Raw genomic sequence first — 22,169 nt, 5'->3', positions numbered from 1 at the left:
AATTTTTATTTGTCCATTTTAGTGTATGGCTAACTTGATTTAACTTGTGACTTCACATGTTTTGGTTAAAAAGCCTACATAAAGCCAACATTTTCGGTAGATATTGTCAAATAAAAATTCAGTTGAGTTATACTTTACTTATCTTATTATCTCTCTACAGGTTTTGGATTTCAGCATACAGCTTTATAAATAAACTTATTTTCACATAAGTCAGGTACCTCAGAAGTCTATTTTCATGCAGTTAATCTGTATACAAGAAGATGCTATGAAGGCATGATTTACCAAGCATACTGCCAGCCACCAGGATGTCGAAGAGTGTGTCTGCATAGCGACGATAATCTAATCTTGAGCCTGTAGAGTCTAGAAACTTGGCTACAGCTTCAAGGTCATCTCCAGCTTCATTAAGTCCCTGGACGAGTGTATCCCGGAAGACAGTGGGTTCGAATTTCTCTTTTTCATCTAAAATTTATAAATTATAAAATGATTCCTTTACTGATCCTTCATATTCCCCAATGCAATCATATATTTTCTTTATTCACTCTTCTATGATAGAATTATTATTTCAATGACAGAGTAAAATTTAAGTTTTTCTACCAAATTTCCATGTTATGAATCCCATTCTAACATTTCTTTTAGCCAATGATTGATTTCTATTTAACAGAAATCACAAATATTAACCTTATCTAAGACATAATAAAAATGACGATCACTCATCTGTGTCATTCACAGATAAGGCCAAGCAAACTAATAATCTTTGTTTAATAATAATAATCTCTAATAATTTGAGAAAAAAAACAAGGAATATAACAATCAAAGCTTAAAATTGTGTTTCACTGCCTTGAAAGCTGACTATAGATATGAGGCACCTAGGAAGGGAGGAGGGCGAGTAAAGGATGACAAGGCGTGGAAATAGCAATGGTGGAAGAGCACAAAGGAAAAGGATGATGGACTATGGGTGATTTGGTGGGGGGAGAACTATGTGACCCCATTTAATGGGAGAAATCATTTATTGTCAGAAAACAGATAATGACAGAAGAAAAAAGTACAGCATTTAAAAACTAAACAAAAATTGCTTCATTTAAAATAGAGAAAGAAAACAATTCAGGGCAAATCACATAAGAATAAAGGAGAATATATAAGGAAAGAATGAGGGGGAGAAAATAAGAAGGGAACATCTCCTTTACAATACAAATTATTCCATTATCTTTAGTAAGTGTAAAATAAAAAAAACAATTTTTTTAAAAGGAAAGAAAATTATCTAAAAATTTGAAGAAAGTTTTATAGAATTGAATTTCTTAGGTCCAAGGAACTTTCATTTTTTAAAAAAGATTTATTTTTATTTATACAAGAACTGGGGTACAGGCCAGAGGCATGGGATGGCAAGAGAATTCACCAGAGACAGAGAGGGGAGCTGAATAGGCAGATGACCAAAAACACTGCTGAGGGGAGCAGCCGGCAAGACAGGAGAGGTCTGCTGTGCCATGTGGGTATCTCCCTGTTGGCCTGCCGGAAATTGAACCTGCACTGCAGAGACTGCAGACAGCTTCACAGCACTGCACTCAACCCACTGTGCCACCAGGGAGGCCCAAGGAACTTTCATTTTTGTGGAATTTCAAAACACTGGGAATGAAGCAACTAAATTAAAGGAGCAAAAAACCCAATCACAAATAAAGTATCAATAAACAGAAAAACATTGAATTGCTCAACAGATATACTAGAAAGCAGGAGCCATTTCTTCAAAAGTCTAAGGGAAAATGATTTCTAGTCTAGAATTGAGTATTCAAGCTATTAATCAAAGATAAAAGCAAAATAAACATTTGAATCATTTAAGATCTTCAATTTTATATTTCTCTACACTCTTCTTTTTTGAAGCTTTCGAAGCTGATACTCCACCGAAACAAGAAAAAACTAGGAAAGTCTCAATCGTGAGCCCACAAAAAGAGAAAACACAGAAGAGACAGGAAAGGGCATTCTTTAGGACAGTAATGATGGGACATTTCAAGCATTTCAAGTCGACAGCTGCATAGCAACCCAACTGGTAGAGTTTTTCAATATGATAATATAATATGATATGAATATATAAGAATTCCTTGAATAGAATATCATTACTAGAATTCCCAGTGTTTATATTTAGAGATTTACATAACAATGGGGGAGGATGGAATTAACTGGTTTTAAGGCAAAGGAAACTGCAAAAAAGGATAATTATTAAATTTATTAAATCTAAAGATAAAATTATGTTAGAAATAGAAAAGCAATCAAGTAACAGTTTGAACAGTATGAATAGCATGTACAAAGTTGTAATACTATAAATGCTAAACACTGGTCTAGCTAAAATTGGGGTAATGCAAGGATAGAGAACAGGGATATGCAGGTGGGCAGAAGCACTTGTAAGGGTGAGACCCTCATCTTCCACAGTAGGAAATATATATATAACTCTATAGAAGAATCAAGAAATAGCTATGTAAGGACGTTCTTTGGCTACATGAATGTAAACATTAAATAATCTGTCTTGCAGAACTGTCTATTTAAATCATGTGCAAACACAATGTTGATAATTAAACCCTACATTTAAAAACCAGACAGCACTTGTCTGTCTTAAACACACTGGGAACTTGTAGTAGTTCAATAGAAGGAATGGGCTGAAAGAGGCATCCGGGGCCTCCCTGGTGGCGCAGCGGTTGAGTGCTGGGTTGCAAAGCTGCCCGCAGCCTCTGCAGCGCCGGTTCGATCCCCGGCTGCTCCCCGGCCACTGGAGGAGGGTCCCGCATGGTGCGCAGACCTCTCCTGCCGCCCGCTGCTCCCCTCAGCAGTGTACTTCGGTCCTTCTGCTTGCTCTGCTCCCCGCTCTGGCTCTGGTGAATTCTCTCACCCTCCCGCACTTCTGACTATACCCAGTGCTTGTATAAATAAATAAATAAATAAATAAATAAATAAATAAATAAATAAATAAATAAATAAATAAATCTTAAAAAAAAAAAAAAAAAGGTATCCGAACAGCACCACAGGAGAAGAATGGCGTTCCCAGTGCCAGTCAGAGTTGCCAGCACAAGATAACATAGAGACAGAAATTAACTTGAACACTTTCCGTCATGAACACAAGATAGAAGTCCTTTTGATGCCATAAGCAAAACATTATGTAGCCAAGAACATGCAAATATTCATTCTAGAAAAAAAAATACAATTAGGGTCTTGTTGTGTAAAGGGAGGGGTAGCAGAATGGGAAATCCACAGGAATAAGGTGATCAGGATCTAGCGAAGGGGTTGATTGTAACTGAATACACAGCAGAAAATGACAGGCAAGCAAAGGAAATTTTACCCCCTACTGAGGGTCTAGTCAAAGGGTAACTCTCCTTTCTCCTTGGATTTTTTTTTTCTCTTCTGTAATATGAAAACATAAGAAGTAAAAATACTACAAATTGTTTATTGCATTTTATGACCAGCCTCCAAGATGAATTGAGGCCATTGTCACCAAGGCACCACGAGGGATTTGGATACTGACTCAGGTGGTAAACAGCCTTGCATGATCCGAAAAGTATAAATTCGCGGCACTGGAAAATATTAGTTGATAATTAAGGTGAATCTCAGACTATGCTAAGAATTCAGGTAGAGGACTTTGTTTTCAATCTAAAGGACAACTTAAAAACTTGTTTTTACAAAAAGCCCTTTATCCTCTGGTTATACATTTCCAGCAGATTTACCAAGAAAGAGGAAAAGTCAAAGAAGGAAGATAGCTTATCACAATCAAGGCTATTTCAACAGTGAGTAATCATGCAATAGGTCAAAATGACCACTGAGAGCTTGGGAACCTGAAAAAGTCATGATGGTATGAAAGGATCAGTAACTCCTTTGTTGGATGAAAAAAAAAAACACTCCCACCTGCTAAGATCAAGAGTCTATCCAGGGGAATACAAAATCCTCATATAAGAAAACCGCAACAACACTGATGGAAGTCTGGGGACACAAGGCAACTTTTTTTATCTAAAGACTCTTTTCCATTAGAAACAATAGTATATGTAATTTGCACTTTGTTTAAGGACAGCCTAGCAGAAATCTTAACAAAATCCTGACAAAAAATATGCTATTACTTCCTTGAGTTTCCATCAGGTAGGGTAAGCTCCCCTGAAGATCGAAGTATATAATTAGGGTCTCAGATTTATACTGTGTGCATGCATCACAGTGTGACACTGAAGAGTTAGTCATAATAGCCTTTATACTGACATAAAAAACAGGCCTATTTCTGATACTCAAATATACTTGTAAATTATGTAAAATCATTGCTTTCTTTGGGAACTACGGTACTAGGCTAACAGCATTTTTTCCAATTTGTTAATTAAGTGAACAATAACAATCCACATGCCTTTCTGAAGGGTAATGTAGTAAGAAATAAGTTTTCTAACTACACACACATAAATATTTAAACATATATTTCAACAGTTAAAGATTTGAATGATTAGTTGCTAATACCACTTAATGTCAATCTAAATGTGTTTGAAAACCGGCAACACAGAATAAAGTCTCAGGAAGAAATATTGAGTATGTGGTCACTCTAGATGCTTGTAGTTTGGCCACTTTTTTCTCTCTTTTCACTAATTTTAATCCAGAAGGCAAGTTCAGTTATTAAATATTTCATGTAGCTAAACTTAACATGGCCACAGGGAGAAATTTTCATCCTTTTTAATTCCTACAAACCAGATTGGAGAACACAATTTTGAGGAAAACATATCATGAACATGCTATACATTTTTTGTGAAGGAAAAGAGTGTCTCAATGGAGTTTGGTAGGCTGTTCCTTACCATGATGTTTAATTTAAAGGTTAAGCAATAAGAAATATATTTTTATACTAACTTGGAAAGGGAGAGCATTAGCTCTGCTAGGAAATAGTTTCAAACTGAAGATAGCTCTTCAGAAGATAGCCTTTGCAAATTACCTTGGTGGATTTTTTTTTTTTTTAGTTGTACAAAACTGCAAATCATTTCTATGAAGCCAGTCCCATCATAAAAGCAAAAAAAAAAAAAAAAAAAAAGTATCAGCAGTTTGGCACAAAACAACTCAAGACTTGTTTAAATCCTCCAATGACCTGAGTTACGTAAATTCAGATCAACTGAAAAATAATATATAATATGTTTCTCAGTAGCTCTCTCTCTGAATACCCCAGCAGCAAATAGATGCAGGCACAATTTTGACCATCAGATGAATCAGAGGCAAACCAGTTCAGACTTAGAAAAAACCTTCTGCTTCAAAACTGAACACTGATTGTAAGGGCCAGTTTACTCGTTGAATCATGTCTGCTGTTGTGCAACACATTCTTGGCCCCGCTCTTGGCTTTTTGAGCTCAGATAAAGTGCATCAACGTCACACTAACAAAGCTGCTTGAGCTGGAGATCCAGGTCTGAGATTAACACGTTCCCTCGGCGGGCATGCATGGCAAACCTTTCCGCACCTTACTCTTGCCCATATTAACTATTATCACATTGCTAGGCTAAACAATACTTTAATTGTAATTAGGTTTCTGGACTATACTGTTTGTTACCGATTAAATCCTTTTGAAATCACCTACATTATTTTCCCTGCAAGATTGCTTTAAACAATGACACAATGAATGCATGCTGGTTGTAGTGCCTTGTATTCATTTCAGCTGCCAGGTTTCACCAGGGAAATGTAGGAAGAACACAATTTGCAAGAGGCCTAAATAGAGGGAGGTGGCTCAAACTATACTTGTACTTCATTTATGGGGAGGAGCCAGAGATGAAAAACAAAGAAAAAAGGAGTGCACAAGGTAGAAATACCATGCAAAACAACTATTTTCTGGTTATTCAAAAATTTTTGTTTCATTTTTTAGTGGGTACTGGAAGATTCCCAGCAGGTGCATATATAGTTAAATACAGCCTATTGCTATTTGGTGCCTTGCAAATTCTTTTAATCCAAAAGACCTATTGCATTGAGACTTACTTTTTTTGACATGACTAGACTTGTTACATACCCAACACTGCAAGAGAAAATCAGTTACAAGAGCTGCCTCTACAATGGAAATGCCAAAGATGTACGAGTATAATAATTCAATAAGCTAGCAATTGATTATTATGTGGCATTATGCTTCATAATCAGCATTGAGACCTTCAAAAAGATATCTGACTATCATCTGTCATTTATCTTTATATATGCTACTTCCTTAAATATTGTTCTGAGATTCTCCTCAGCATTACTCAAGTTAATAATTTCATATCATATTTTCTGTTTTAAAAACCTTCTCAAGTTTTGGCTCAAAACTGAGTCCAAGAGTATCCCTATTTAATTACACAAAACTAATTAAATATAAAAATATTTAGAATATTCTTTATATAATTACATAAAAAGAAATTACTCACACAAATACAAATTTTACCAATCTTCATCAAACTGGGTCAGCAGACACTATTCTACCCACAATTAAAAAATATCATGAGTTTTGAAATTGAGAACAATAAACCTAATCTCACTTCTTATATTCTGAAAAGGTAAAATTCCTTACTATCTGTCTGCCTAATTTTCTTTTAGTTTATCATCTTTGCCATCTTTCTCAAAAACAACAAGGAAACAAAATCTAAGTACAAATGTTGATTTAAAAACAATCAAGTTTATCATTTGCCTTCATAACTTACATGAGAGTAAGGCACTCTGAACATCTATCACTATCCTCATCTTGTTAATAAGGACATACAACTCAGACAAGTTAAAAGACTTGTAGGAAATCAAACACACTAAGTAAATAGCACTTCTGGGGTCTGATGGTAGGACTACAAATTCTTCATCCAGATCTCATAAAAGTAGAAGTAAATTAGGTAGAATCAAAGATCATTCTAAATTTTCTTCAACCTGAAAAACTTTGACTATAACTTTAAGCACACACCCATCTCCCACACAAACACACAAAACCTACCCCTTTTCCGAGTTTTGAACCGCTGGCCTGTTAGCACTGGCTTCTGATGCTTATTCATAAAATTTCTGAAACAAAGAAAATCAAGATTATTCATTACAAATAAGCAGTTCATATAAAAAGATATGGCTAATAGCACATATTGCACCTCAATTATAATGAATATACTTTTAAAAAGGAGATGGACTTTTAACTGCTGAACTAGCAAAACTTTTAAAGTGTGATAATACATAGTGTTGACAAAAGATACAGGGAAAACCACCACAGATATAAATTTTGGCATGGGAATAAACTCCACGCAGTATACTCTTGGGATACATTTGGTGAAGATCTGTTAACCTTGACATATGTATAACCTGTGGCCCAGCAATTTCTTTACTAGGAGTTTATTCTAGATTTGTACACATATATGTATATGCAAATGTGTGTGTAAAAGTTGTAACCTGCTGGATTCATAAAAAAATGGAGTTAAATGCCCATAAATGAGTCTGATAAAATAAGTTATGATATAGCCTGTATCATATGAAACATTGTGAAGTTTTACAAAAGAATAAATAAGATCTTAATATATAACATTTCTGGCCCTGGTTCCCTGTGTGATTGCTTTCTTTACATTCACCTCTTTCCATCACTCACTCGCTCTAGCCAGCCTGCCTTCTTCCCATTGCCAGATATGGTCACCCCTCTTCTAGGGAGGATCTTCCCCAGCCATTCATGTGGCTTACTCTCCCACTCTCATTCAAATGCCTCCTTTGCAAAGGTCTTTCTTGTTCATCTGGACTAAGGTGACTTCTTGTCACACACTCTCTCCTTACCTAACTTTATTTTTTTCCACAGTCTTTAGCAGTATCTGCCCTTTTGTTTTTATCTGTTTGCCTATGGTTTATTTCCTCCCTGAGTGTAACCTCCATGTGGGTAGGGGATTTTATAGGTTTTACTTAATACTGCTTATTGAGTACCTAAAACCATACCAAGTAAAGAAAAAGCATTTAATAAATAATTGTCAAATAAGTTGTTGCACCCATATGGAAAGATGTTCAACATATATTGTTAATGGAAAAGAAGCAAGTTGAATAAAAGAATGTAAAGTATAATTTTCTGACTAAAAGGGGGTATATAGAGTATTTCCTTTTCTATGCAAGGGAAATTTAAGAAGATACAAGAAACTTAATAGATTTCTCATTTGTTTGTTTACCTTAGGGACTAGAAAGTAGAGTAACGTATGTTCTTCTGGACTTGAGAGACAATTTAAAAACATAATAAATGGTCTCATAAAAATTATAGTCAGGAAATATGTCTAGATTGCCTAAATTATGAAGCTCAGTTAAGATAATCTGCATAATTCAAGCAAATTATTTAATTGCCTTTCAAAGATTTTTACATTGTGATTTGAAAATGTCTAAATTCTTTGTTATTTATACCACTAAGCAATCAAGAAAATTTCCAGTAGTCAAGTAGATACTTAATTACTTCTCTAAGTTTTAAGTCCTTAAGAATATGGAAAATTATTATTCAGTTTATGTAACACATTTTTCTTCCCATCCAATAGGAGAAACTTCTGTCTTCACATAAAACAATCTATCATTATATAAATCTAAACACAATTTAAAATGTGACACTAGTTGTGATTAGAACAGAGTAGAAATAAACATTAAAAAATAAAGCAATGAACACAAAAAAGCAATTCATTTCACGAACTCTTATCGATCCTATACATGAGCTTACCAAAATGAGCTTAACACATCTGCTTAACAAAGGTGACTTAGCATGTTACCATGCCCTGAAGAAACACAGAGCCTAGTGGGAGAGACAATCCCAATGTTCACAGAATAATAGGTTAAGCAACAGAAGTATAGATATAGAGCTAAGGTAGAAAGAGACAGACTGCTATGTGTTTCCAGGCAGCAGCTACAGACGGAAATAATCATAATGCAATAAACTTAATCAATGAAATTTCATTTCATTTGATAGATGCTAGAAATGAAACTTTCAATCCATTATTTATATTTGTAAAACTCATTCAGATATTTCCTTATTGGCATTTTCAATAGATTCACTCTAGATTAGCAAATACTTCATTGTGGCTTAAGGAATGAACATACATACATAAGTACATTTTTTTGGTAAATGTGTTCTCTTAAAATTTTCTTATCTCTAAAAATACAACAAATATTATATAAAATTTTTCTTGTGTTAGTAAAGAAAAATACTGGTTAAAATTTACATCTCGTAGTGAGACATAAAACCAAAATAGATGCAAAACTAAAGAAGTCTGAAACTTCACTATTAGGTGAATATGCACGAAAAGGAGTTACACGCTGCCAAAGATACTTTTGTTTTGTAATAAATTTAAATAAGATTCTAAAGTGTGAGTCCTAAGTTTTATCTTAGGATACAGAATAGAAATGTACAGAAATCCCTAATTAACTATCTGTTTCTGCTAATGGAGAATTACCACCAAACACAACCTACTTACAAGAGAATTCTATTTTAGAAATCTTCAGCTTTGTTTACATTTTCTTCAGTTCTAAACACAAAAGTCTATTTCTTCACAGTCCAGTTATATGAGCTTGTTTTTCAAACTTTCACTACATTCTAGGTGAAAAAAATAACATAATAACATGTAAATATAAAAATGTATGCAAAAATTGTGATATACAACACCACAAGTAAAAAGAAAGACTCACCTACTAGTACAGAAAGACTAAATGAAGATATTCTGTTTACCAAAAGTCTAGCTGTTACTATTTGGAGCAGAGGCCTGGCTTACCTCTAAATTTAGCTTCTCGTTCTACACTATAATCTGCTCCTGTGAGGGTCAGCCTTTATAAGGCACTCACTGAAGCCCTAGCTGAGGAGAAGCAAGGGCACTTTGAATTAGAAACTGTGCCAGTTTAACCCTCACAAAATAACAAAGACAATTCTTTTAGGCCAATGTTAAAACCTTACTTTTATTAGACTATATGACAATGTACAACTTGAAATCAACTAAAAATATGTAATTAAAAAAATCAGAGTTTAATGGATTCCTCAAAGTCAAATTTGTCTGGGGTACAACCATAATACATCATGAAGATCTGGCTACCATTCAGAAAACTATAAGCCAAACACACACACAAATGAAACAGCAACATGGGTTAGAACAGTTGAAAACATTAGGTGTAAAACGGTAAAACAAAATGAATTTAAGTATTTCACATGTCATTTAAGAGAGTACATTTCTTAAATATTCTACAAGATTAAAAAAAGACTATTAAATACCAATATGATCCAATCAAATATCAGAAATGAGGTACTCCATTAATAAACATCTTTGACTAATTTTATTTATATAAAAATAGAAAAGTTTAATTGAAAGATTTTCATGTAAAATACACTAGATGAATTTCACCCCACTTTACTTTATTAATCTTCTAACTGACCTTGTGTTGTCTGCAGAGTCCACCCTTAAGTCCCAAACAGCTCTGGACCCAAATGTGATATTGGGTCAGTATCATGGATGGGCCTCCTGGCAACTGTGTGCTAATTCTGACAGTTGCACAGCTCACTTTGAGTAGATTGACACCTTGCATATTGACTATTCTTTCTTTCAGGATATTGTTTAATTCATTCCACTTTGAAAATAATCTGATCTACCAGAGAAGAGCATACCTTTCAGTTCCCATAAAGAAAAGACTGTTCTTACCTCATAATCCATATGTTTGGCCTAATACTCTATTCTTGAACCAGACTCTTTGGGTATGGTTTATCTTTGAACTATGATAACCTGCCTTATATAACATGTTATGGTACTAATATAGGCTAGGATATAATAACTATGCTATTTAAACAGCCTCAACTTCATGAAAATGTATGTTCTGAAACAGGGATCATAATTTTTCTGTAAAGGGACAGAGAGAAAATGTCTTAGGATGGATGGGCCACATAGTCTCTGTTCCAACAACTCAAATCTGCTAGTACAACCTGAAAAAAATCATACATAGTATGTAAACAATGGTCATGTTTGTATTCTGATAAAACCTTATACGCAAAATTAGTTTTGTATATTGCTGTTTACCAACTCCTATTCTAGAATAGAGTATCCAATATAACTGTCTGTGATGATGGAAAAGTTCTAGAGCTACAATAATATGGTAGATGCTAGGCCCATGTACTGAGCCCTTGTAGTTTTCTAAATGGAAGCCCATGTGGCTTGTGTGACCGGGTAACTAAAGAATTAGTGGTTATTTATTTTGTTGGGCAAATTGGTCTAGGGTATTCCTAAGGCCAACAAACAAATATGATAAAAAAGTGAAAATGTATCTTAAAAAAGATTTTTTTAAGTTAATATTTTTCAAATAAAGTAGCTCTGAGGAACAATTATATGGCTACAGAAAGAAAAGGTACTATATACTTCTAGTGAAACTCTCTATATGCACTAATTACTGAAAGCAAGGAAAAAGACTTTTAATTTCAAGATAATAAAAATTGTAAGGCAGCAAGCTCCTCAAATTATAATGTTTTATAACAATACAGTAGCACTAGCACACAAGACTTGAGAGACAATTGAGTCACTTCACTGTAACAGTTTTTTGTAAATTTCTTTGTGTTTAGTAGCAAGTTTTAAGAATTGTTTTATTCTATATTCCAAATGAGTGAAATAATCTACCATAAAAAGAGGAAGCTAAAAATTTTCCATAACTATAAATTATTCTTCTCTCCATTAAAATACAAAGTGCAAGAACAAACATCACACAATTCTCTACAGAAAATTGTCATATCCAAAAACCACTTGGGTTGATAACACTGTAGTATCATCCTCTCAAAAGCAAGAATAATTAAATTGCTCTAAAAGTTTAAATTATTAACACTCTAAACCAATAAAACAAATATATGCCTCAATAACACCATACAAATGTTGCCCACAATCCTCTAATATCCTCATCAAGCTTTTTTTTTTTTTTAAAAAGATTTATTTATTCATGCATAGAAGAGCCAGGGTACAGGCCAGATGTGCTGGAGGGTGAGAGGAGTCACCAGAGACAGAACAGGGAACAGAACAGGCAGACTGATGAAATACACTGCTGAGGGGAGCAGCAGGCGAGACAGGAAAGGACTGCTGCGCCATGTGGGTATCTCGCAGGCTGGCTGGGATTGAACCTATGCTGCAGAGGCTGCGGACCACCTTACAGCACTGCGCTCAATCGCCTGTGCCACCAGGGGAGGCCCTCATCAAGCTTTTTTTAAAGTCTCTCCATAATCAAGATCACTTTGCCTCTACAAAAAGCTTCATTATACCCCCTAGCAAATTCTATGTAAATTTTAGTACTTATAATTGAAAAAGATTGAAACAATTTAAAATAGCTGTTTCTAAATAAAATCAAATATTCCTTTCTTTGAAATAAAAATATTACTATTTACTCATATCCCCTTCATTTTTATTTTGAATGACAGAAAGGGACAAACATATCTATCTTAAAAGGCATGAATCATTAATAATTCTCTACTCAAAAATTTACAAGTATAGTTTTCAATGAGGAACATTAATGGTGGAGTCTTAAGCTGCTAAACAGCTACCTTTTAAGGAAAAAAATCATCAAAGCTCAAAGGAATTGTGTTGAGAAAAAAGTCCTAAGCGTTAACTATATTAACCTAAATCTTTCTTAAGAAAAAGGCATGACAGGGCCTCCACGGTGGCGCAGCGGTTGAGCGCTGGGTTGTGAAGCTGCCCACGGCCTCTGCGGCGCCGGTTCGATCCCCGGCTGCTCCCCGGCCACCGGAGGAGGATCCCACATGGTGCGCAGACCTCTCCTGCCACCCGCTGCTCCCCTCAGCAGTGTACTTCAGTCCTTCTGCCTGCTCTGCTCCCCGCTCTGGCTCTGGTGAATTCTCTCACCCTCCCGCGCTTCTGACTGTACCCAGTGAATGTATAAACAAAACAAACAAACAAATATAATAAATAAATAAATAAAAACATGCCTCTATTAAAAAAAAAAAAAAAAAGAAAAAGGCATGATAAAATTTTCATAATAACATTTCTAAAACTATTTAGCATTTTAAACTTGTTATTATAGTAATCTAATTCTGAATGCTGGTTTTTCCTTTACAACCTTTTTATATAAATAAAGACAGTCATATGTTACTAATCTCAACAAAGTTATTTTAAAAAAAATTTTAAGTATAAATTAAGTCCTAAAAAAAATTTCACCCATTTATCAACTCATGCCTTCTACTTAAAGCAATCTCTAAAAAGTCTCCTTGGGCATATACATTCCCTTTTTTGCCCTTATACTTTCCCCAGATGGAATCTCTCCCACATTCTTCCTTGCCCCCACCAACTGACCAGGCTTATTCAAACTTCCAGATGGTCTAATCTTGATGTCATTTTTGTATCAACATTTTGAAAAACACAAACACACACACACTACACATATTGTAGCCTATTTTGGTTTTTAGAAAACTCATTCTTTCAAATATAAAAGAGTTTTTATAGTAAAATACCTGAAAACTTCACTCTAGATAAGTTAAGACCTTTAGAACCTTTGTGTACAAGACAACACGATTGCAGTAATGATTGTAAACATATAATTCCAGTTGTAAATTACAAAGATTTGGAGGAAATGTCCAATACTTAAATGTCTAGTTGTAGTTAAATATATTTATTAATTTATCAAGTATTCTGCAGAAAGCTTATTGTGTGTCAGCATTATACTACAGCAATGGTCACAAGGGTTATTTTGTTCCCCATCCTGCACCACCTCACCCGCATTCCAGGCCATTTGGCAATGTCTAGAGACATTTTTGTTTGTCAGGCTGCGGAGGCAAGGGGGGAGAATGAAGAAATTTTGCTACTGAATTCTACTAGGTAAAGGCTGGGATGCTGCTAAATAGTCTACAACGCACAGGAAGAAACCCCTCCCAACAAAGGATTATCTGATATAAAATTTCTGTAGTGCCAAGTTTGACAAGTACTACATGCAATGGTGGGTAGAACCAGAGATGGTCCTTGCTTTCAAGAGATGAAAACTGTGCATATAATTCTAAATATACCAGAGCAGTGAGCAGGTGGATACTTTACTGAATGACTTGATTCTATTTGCCAAACACTGATGTCAATTTAGAGAAAACAATTTATCACTGAGAGTCTTGCCATAACTAAATCAAAAGTACAATTAGTATGTACAAAATAAATACTCTTCCCAGTCTTTGATACTATTAGATGTATTGCTGTGTGGATATTTTCTGTGATATTCTGGGGGAAAGTGGAGGATGCAATAATGTGGAATTTGAGGAGGGAGGTAGGAGACAAATTTTTCCCTTTGCTTAAGACTGCAATAATGAGAATAAAAAGACAAGGAAAGGTGGAACCTTAAAATACAATGTTATTGAAAAATTAAATAGTGTAATTTTTATGACTTGTAGAAAACAATTACAGGCTAAGTAGAAACAGCAAAAACACAAATTCTGTATACATGACATAATTTTAGCTATATAAAATTCACTAATACGTAACACAGTCAACATAAGCAGTGGGTTCAAGCAGCATTTTACTCTTCCTAGCTTAAACTTATCATATTTTATATATGTATATGCATATGTTTTATATCTATATCTATATATTTATATATATAAATATCTATATAGCCAGTATAATTAGAAAATTGTATGCTTAAATGAAAAAATATTTAACCTCTTCTAGCCTTTTGGAATTAATTCCTAAGTTCAATCAAACTAAAAATAGTCACAAGAATTATTATTTGTTCATAAGAGAGACATACCACAGAAACTAAATACCACTCTCTACTCTTAATCAAATGACATAAAAATCACCTTGGAGACAATTTTGGCTGAACTTGAGATAATCTGAGCACCAAAATAATAAAAAAAAGCAACGGATAATATGCCATTGAATAAAAAACAATCTGTAGAACTATAAACATAACTTTCATTTTAGAGAAAGCAAATGTATCAGTGCACAAGGGAAAAGGGAGTAATTGGGCATAAGGGAAAGGTTTTCTTTCAGTGGAAAAATAAGGAAAGGAGTTGGAAAATCAATATTTTGCAATTATCATACCAAAAATTTGATTCTTATAAGACTTGCCAATGTGCTAAATCTTGTGTGTGTGTGTACGTGTGTACGTGTGTGTACACATGCGCATGCCCAGGTAATTGCCGGATATTAGCCTCAAAGCATCTTCACATAAATTGCACAAGGAAAATTCATAACTGCACAATGAGAAACAAGGTAACACCTTAACCAAAAGACAACCAGTACCACTAAGGACAAGATATCAAAAAAATGCATGACTTGAATCTAATCACCCAGAAACAAATGTGTATCTAGGGTACTTACCAAAACAACTGGTCTGTGTTCTTTTTTTTTTTTTTTAAAGATTGATTTATTTATAAATACAAGAGCTGGGTACAGGTCAGAGATGTGGAGGGGTGAGAGGATTCACCAGAGACAGAATGGGGAACAGAACAGGCAGATTGACTGAAGGGAGCAGCGGGTGAGTCAGGAGAGGTCAGCTGCACCATGTGGGTTGCTCCCTGGCTGGCCTGGAATTGAACTCACGCTGCAGAGGCTACAAATTGCTTCACAGTGCGGTGTTTAACCCCTTGCGTCACCTGGGAAGCCCTGGTCTGTGTTCTTTAAAAATGTCAAGGTATTAAATAAACAAAGAATAAAGAACTGTCAGATTAAAAAAAACCCAAAAGGACATTACTAAATGCAGTTTGCAATACTGGAGTGAGTTCTGTATTGGGGGAGATAATATAAAATACATTACTGGGATAATTGATGAAATTGGTGTATAGACTATAGTAGGAAGTATATAACTAAGCTAAATTCACTGAATTTTACTACTACATTGGTTCTGCATGAGAAGTATTTTATTCATAGGAAATACACACAAATCATATGGGATAAGTAATAAGAAGTAAAGAATATACAATCTACTCTCAACTGGCACAGAAATCAAAGCAAATCTCTATGTATAGGACCATGGAGCAAAGGCAAACATTGGTCTTCCTACATATTTTAGGAAATGAAGTTGGGCAAGAGGAACAACTTACGGAGGTAAAAAAGCCCACAAATCTGAACTGGGGTGGGGGGCTGAGGGTGGGGTGACTACATTTTCTGGGACTAACAGGAATAAAGCTTGCCACAAAGAAATATAAAACTTTCTATATTTTTCAGAATTTGGCCAGCTATGAAGTAGGAAATAACCTTGCTGTATTGAGCACACAATCTGGGTGGGGGAAGACTCAATTCTTGATTTGAAGATGTTTATAATACATTATTCTGGTTAATGTATTGCCTTGTGTTTGGATGTCCTGGGTACAAAATGACTTTTAATGCCCTTACTGCTACATCAGAGGAGGGGGTTCTTTATTCTTCACATTCATAAACTTCAAAAGTCCTTGGCATAAGTGAGCTATGAATTGCTTAGCCACATTCTACACTACCTACATTATTTCTGCCATGGGAATAGTCTTCTACATTACAGCCTTGATTGAAGAGAAATGCAGAAGTATGTAAAATGAGACTAAACATTACAAAAAATCACCATTATGGAAAGAATAAAGTTAACAGCTAAATTAAAAATATGTGCAGGCACACAAAATAAGACATGAGGTGTTTAAAAGTAAGTTCTAACCACTAATTTAAAACAAATACCTAAAAGAAAAAATTAAGTTCCTGAACAGAAAAGGTTTTTAATGTTTTAAAATAAGTCTTATTTTTCTATATAACCTAATTAATTAAAAATACATATTCCAGAAGTTACCCATCAAATTAATTTTTCTTCAATACAGGATAAGTATACATTAAACTAATATTGGTGTTATGCACCAAACTCCCTTTTGATTAATAAGTTTATAAACTCCTTTTAGAATTTTCTCCACTCTACAGGACATTCTTTCCATTATCTTCAGTGATGAGAAATGTAATTGTTTGGTGGAGGATTTAATTTTCGGAAACCACCAGAGGTAACTCAGTCTAATCTGCTGCAAAAAGACATTTTGAAGTTAGTCAGTATGTGTGTTTCAACATATAACATACCATAGACTCCTAATGTATGCTCTTTTTGTGCATATTTTTTAATAAAATATTGAATCCAAAATAAAAAGCTGAGTAGTAACAGTACTTTTAAAGGAGTAAGCCTGATTTTTGTGTAAAGCATTCTAAGGCGATAATGTACTTTTCAAAAAGCAACTTAAAATATTTATTGGTCAACTGAATTACCAATAGAGTAAATATATACCCTCATAAGGTGATGAATTCTAGGGTCCATACTTACCAAGTTATGGTTTTATATTATCATTGTTTATTTATCTCATTAATATGTGGTCACACAATTTATGTATTATAAAGCATACCACTTGACTATTTACTAAAGACATAAAAAATATTAATACCTGTCATAGAAAAAATGTTTTAACACAAGTCCTTAAAAATCAAAGATTATAAAACCAGTTCATTATGCACACTGTTGAAAAATTAGAGGAAAACATGGAGAAAAAGTTCCTGTATTTATGATTTTCACTAATGACCACTGAACACATATTAACATATAGTATAATCCTCCATTTTTTCTGGGGGGGGGCATACATACTTATAGAAAAAATCATCTTTTCTAAGATTACACCAATAGGCATATGTGCATTTCGAAAATGAGTTGAATATTTATGTTGAGTATCTAGTATGTGCCAGACCTCTATCAAACATTCCATGCAGCCTCACAAACATTCACTTGTAACACTGATGGAGGATGATAAAATGGGGAAAGGTATGGATATATGGGGGCAGACAGCACATGGGAAGTCTGTACTATTCTCTTAATTTTGCTGTGAACCTAAAACTGCTCTAAAAAAAAGTCTTTACAGACAGGGAATTGTGTTAAATGCTAGAAAATAAGTCAGTAATTTACTGAAGTGAGTTTTATTAGATAATACTGATGGGAGACTTTGACTACTAATTCAAATGGGAAGTTTGAAGATAAATGATTAAGGAAAGGGGCATTAAAATGTGTTCCTCTCTTCACAGTATTTTATTTTATTTTTATTTTTATTTTTTTTTGCTTGGAGCAACATCATGTCCAAACAGTAATCTATTTTCAGTTAATCAACAAAATAATCATCCAGTATTTACTGAATAACTACAAAATGCTGTGGGATGTACAATAGATCTATAAGATAAGGAGTTCAGAAACTGTCTTCACAGTACTTTAATCAAGGAGAGAAAAAAAGAATCTTCTAGGAAAAAAAACACCCTAGGTTGGCAATCAGCAGAGAACTTCGCTTTTTATCAACTATTTAAAAAACATGGTAATGGACCTTTAAGAAACAAAAGGTGGTGATGGGCAGGAGTTATAACATATCTCCTCAATGTTGAGTTCTTTCAACTAAGCTACTTCTGCCTCTATCCTCCCAGGAAGGAACCTTCTCAAGCTTATCAAGCCATGAAGTTCTATTTAAAGGTACACATACACACAGAGTTATATATGATACGCACACAGTTATGTATGATACATGTGTCTATTTCATGAGAGCCTAGGACTTATTTGGGACATTATGCTATGTGATGGAACAGTATACTATGACATGGAACTATATACTCCCCGTCACAATTCTATAGGAGTGAACCACATAAAAAGAGAAAATTAACAAAGACCACTGCAGAACTATAAACGCTCTCAATATACTTTTGAAAAAGGTTCAGCCATACAACGAATCATTCCTTTGTAGGGCCTCCCTGATGGCTCAATGGTTGAGCGCTGGGTTGTGAAGCTGCCCACAGCCTTTGTGGCGCCGGTTCGATCCCCGCTGCTCCCCGGCCACCAGAGGAGGGTCCCACATGGCGCGCAGAACTCTCCTGCCACTCGCTGCTCCCCTCAGCAGTGTACTTCGGTCCTTCTGCCTGCTCTGCTCCCCGCTCCTCAGGCTCTGGTGAATTCTCTCACCCTCCCGCACTTCTGACTGTACCCAGAGCTTGTATAAATAAATAAATAAATAAATCTTTAAAAAAAAAATCATTCATTTGTACTCACATGAATGTATCAAAGATACATCTGGAACTAGTCAATAGGAAGCAGCAGGGACCTATTAGACAAGTTGCATGATATTTACTTTCTAGCATAAGAAGCTTTGATCCACACAAAGCTGCATAAACATCTGGTATTGAGTTAAGAATTCAGTGTCCAGTATGTTAAAATACATTATATGATGCATTTGAGTTGCAGTTGTGTTTAGCAACATTTTAATAATTAAATGTGCTTTTACTTTTTAACTTATAGCTGGTATCTGTGATATCATGGAACACTTTGAAAATCACAGCTCTAAACCCAGACCCTCATCAAACACCCTGGTAAGCCTCAGAGATATCTCAACGGTTGCCTGAGGTCAAGCGTTCCATTCTCACATTGGTGATACAGCAGATATCAAAGGAGAAAAATTCCAGCCCATCTGGTAACTTACATACATGGGAAGTCAAGGCTAGAATCTGATCAACTCAGTCTTTACTGGATGTCCTTTCAACCAAAGTCACTGCATTCTGACTGCTAGCTTTTTCATTATTTGCCTCATAGATTTTATGGTTTACAATTAGAGGAAAGCATAAATATTAATTTTAAAGTCTAGTTCAGCACTTGGATAAACTGAATTAGCATATGTTATCTCCAAAATGCCAAACAGTTCTTGGAATTTTATTAAGGAAAAAAAACCCCTTAGTTAGAAGATTTAACAAAAATCCTGCCACTTAAGGACATAAATAGTAGGAAATTTATGGCACCATGGTTTCCAGTGCTACAGGAGTCTGTTGTCAAACTGTTTCCTGTGAAGGTTTAACTTGAATAAAAACACAATCTTCACACTCTTAAACACCAATGCTACATCCCTTTCCTCTAGCCAGCAGTTTCATCTGTACCATCAACTCGCGGTTCTCCTTCCTGTTTATAGTAACTTCATTCTATTATATATACCAAGAAAACATGTCATGTTCTTTTTTTCTTAGAAATGATCGTAAATCCAGCAAGCAATCGAGGTTAGTTTGAAAAAACTTAAAGTCCTTTGTGTTACTATACAAAGAAGAGGAATGCAATAGAATATCATAGTGGCTAATGATACATCCTTTAGGGTACTTGAGTTAGTATCCCTAATTATTACTCACCCCTGTGTAGTGGTTTTTTTTTGAAATTTATTTAGAAGTCCTCACAAAAAAGGACATCTAATAATTATTTTTAAAGTCCTCATCTAAGAAAAAATAATTTGAGACATGATGCAAAACCATAATTCTACATCTTACAGATTTAAATTGTTTTCCTATCAAAATACTCATATTTCTATAATTAAGAATTCAAGTCAAAGGATTATACCATCTTTAATGTTAATGTTGATTGCTATTTTTTGTATGTGTTACTGTATTTTTGTTCTTTTTTGATATAAATTAATAATAAAATCAAAGGATACACCTGACATTAAAAATTTATAAAGAATGAAAGCATTGTTATTTTGGCATTTGCCAAAAGAATGGTTCATTCAGTGAGTTTACTTAAACCTTTATTTTCAAAGTGATAGTTTGTAAGTAAGACTATCACAACATTTTTGGCTCTCTTCACTTAGCATATGCTAAATTTAGAACAGGTCAAATCATTCCACTTGGCACCCAACTGCCCTAAAGATCTTTAGCTAAGTCAAGAAACACAGAGCTTCAATACAGAAATCAGAGTGCGCTAAGAATGAAAAGCATTTTTGTACAGGCTTTGCTAATATAGGTAGATGTTTTATATATATATTTTTAATTTGGAACTTATTTTAAATTCATATTTTTTCCCTAATAGATTCAAAGGAAAAATGCTGTAGAAATGCCTAGTGACAACTACAAATCTGCATTAAAATAATACATGTAATTCTAACTATTAAATTCCTGAGGTAGATCTCTCAGGTTTGATTGTTTTAGCAGTGTCTTTATTTCAATTATCAATAAAAGTATCAAAAACACTAGAGCAGATCAATAGAAAAAAAATCAAATTGAGAGAATGATGAGTACTAAAATCCCTTTAAAATAAAATGTGGATCAGAGATTCAAAATAAATTTCACAAAGAATTTCCTACTCATTGTTGAGCTGTTTTGGATATTTATTCATATTCTAACTATACTGAATAAATAGGAAAACATTTTGTATTCAAAGACAATAAATACAAATTTTAAGTGTATTTTTTTTTTCTGATTTCTTATGTCCATTATCAACTTTCCCGCTACTACCAATACTGAAGATACTGGTTTATAATTTTTAATTTAAACATGGAGTACCACATTTTGTAAATTAGTGAGATAAAGAACACATCATCCAAGTGTATTTTAAAATATAACCTACTTTTAAGATTTTAAAAAGTTGGCATATTAAGGAAAACATACCTTAGAATGAATCAGTTTCAGTATGGTCAATACTTATTTTTCAAATATTTACAATATCTTATGATAGAGCTGTTTTCTTGAGGGTTGTTCTCACTGGGCAGCTATCCATTTTCTGGCTCAGCTGCCCATATATTCACCAATTCTTTCAGACTCATTTTCTCCACGAATCAACCTTGCCACTGAGTTCCACGCATTCTGGATCCACATTTGTGTTTGCAAGCTCTAACTGGGGACTGGAGAAGGTTTTGTGGAGAGGTCATTTGAGTTGAGAAGGATCTGAATAAAATTTGATGCAGTAAAAGATGGAAGAGGGTTTTCCAGGAGCAAGGGAGGTTGGGTGGATAACAACATTGTTTAAATAAAGCTGAATGATTGGCAACCAGACTGCAGGCTAGGAAAGTTGTGAAAGGTGCTTGCTCTGAAAGGCTGACAAGAGCAGGGTAGGGCTAGATGATTACTTTAGATCCTGTTGTTTTAGGGAATGCCCTCTTCTCCAGGAGCAGAGTATGAAACCTCAAAGACAAAGACTATGTCTTATCCTCTGCGATTCCTTGAACATAACAGATGCACACCAAGCTCTTTCTTATTTACATAAAAAACAATGCAAATCCTGAGATAAAAATTATTGGAATTATATCTTTTAGGAAAAAGTCTCTCTTTAAAAATAATTTTTATCTTCCAAAATGTAGGATGATGGCTTATGGGTACATATGCATGACTATACAATTTTCACTTTGAAATGATTTAACAAGGAAGCTTATAATTGTGTTATTCATATGCTTCCCAACTGTACAAATGTAACAGAATTGGTCCTAAAAATAATGCTTCATTTTTATATAACATTTTATAGTTCACAGG

The 22,169-nt window shown here is 34.3% G+C and overlaps 1 protein-coding gene across 2 annotated transcripts in view; it reads right to left on the bottom strand.

Moving 5' to 3' along the window:
• Positions 1-22,169, bottom strand: part of BZW2 (basic leucine zipper and W2 domains 2) — a 55,978-nt gene that overhangs the window by 27,908 nt on the left and 5,901 nt on the right. The window contains exons 1-3 of one of the 2 annotated variants that reach the window (XM_037508461.2): positions 9,393-9,414; positions 6,920-6,984; positions 283-459 (exon numbers count right to left, since the gene is read on the bottom strand). In XM_037508461.2, the coding sequence (XP_037364358.1) occupies positions 283-459; positions 6,920-6,977 (235 nt within the window). In that variant the 5' untranslated portion in view covers positions 6,978-6,984; positions 9,393-9,414. Of the gene's footprint in view, positions 1-282; positions 460-6,919; positions 6,985-9,392; positions 9,415-22,169 lie in introns of those variants that run through there. The other variant, XM_037508453.2, reaches the window with a different exon arrangement.

The sequence above is a fragment of the Talpa occidentalis genome, unplaced genomic scaffold (assembly GCF_014898055.3).
Source record: "Talpa occidentalis isolate TD23 unplaced genomic scaffold, MPIMG_talOcc4v2.1, whole genome shotgun sequence".
NCBI classification, from domain to species: domain Eukaryota; kingdom Metazoa; phylum Chordata; class Mammalia; order Eulipotyphla; family Talpidae; genus Talpa; species Talpa occidentalis.
Note: the sequence above shows the minus strand (reverse complement) of the source record. Positions and strands in the feature narration are given on the sequence as shown.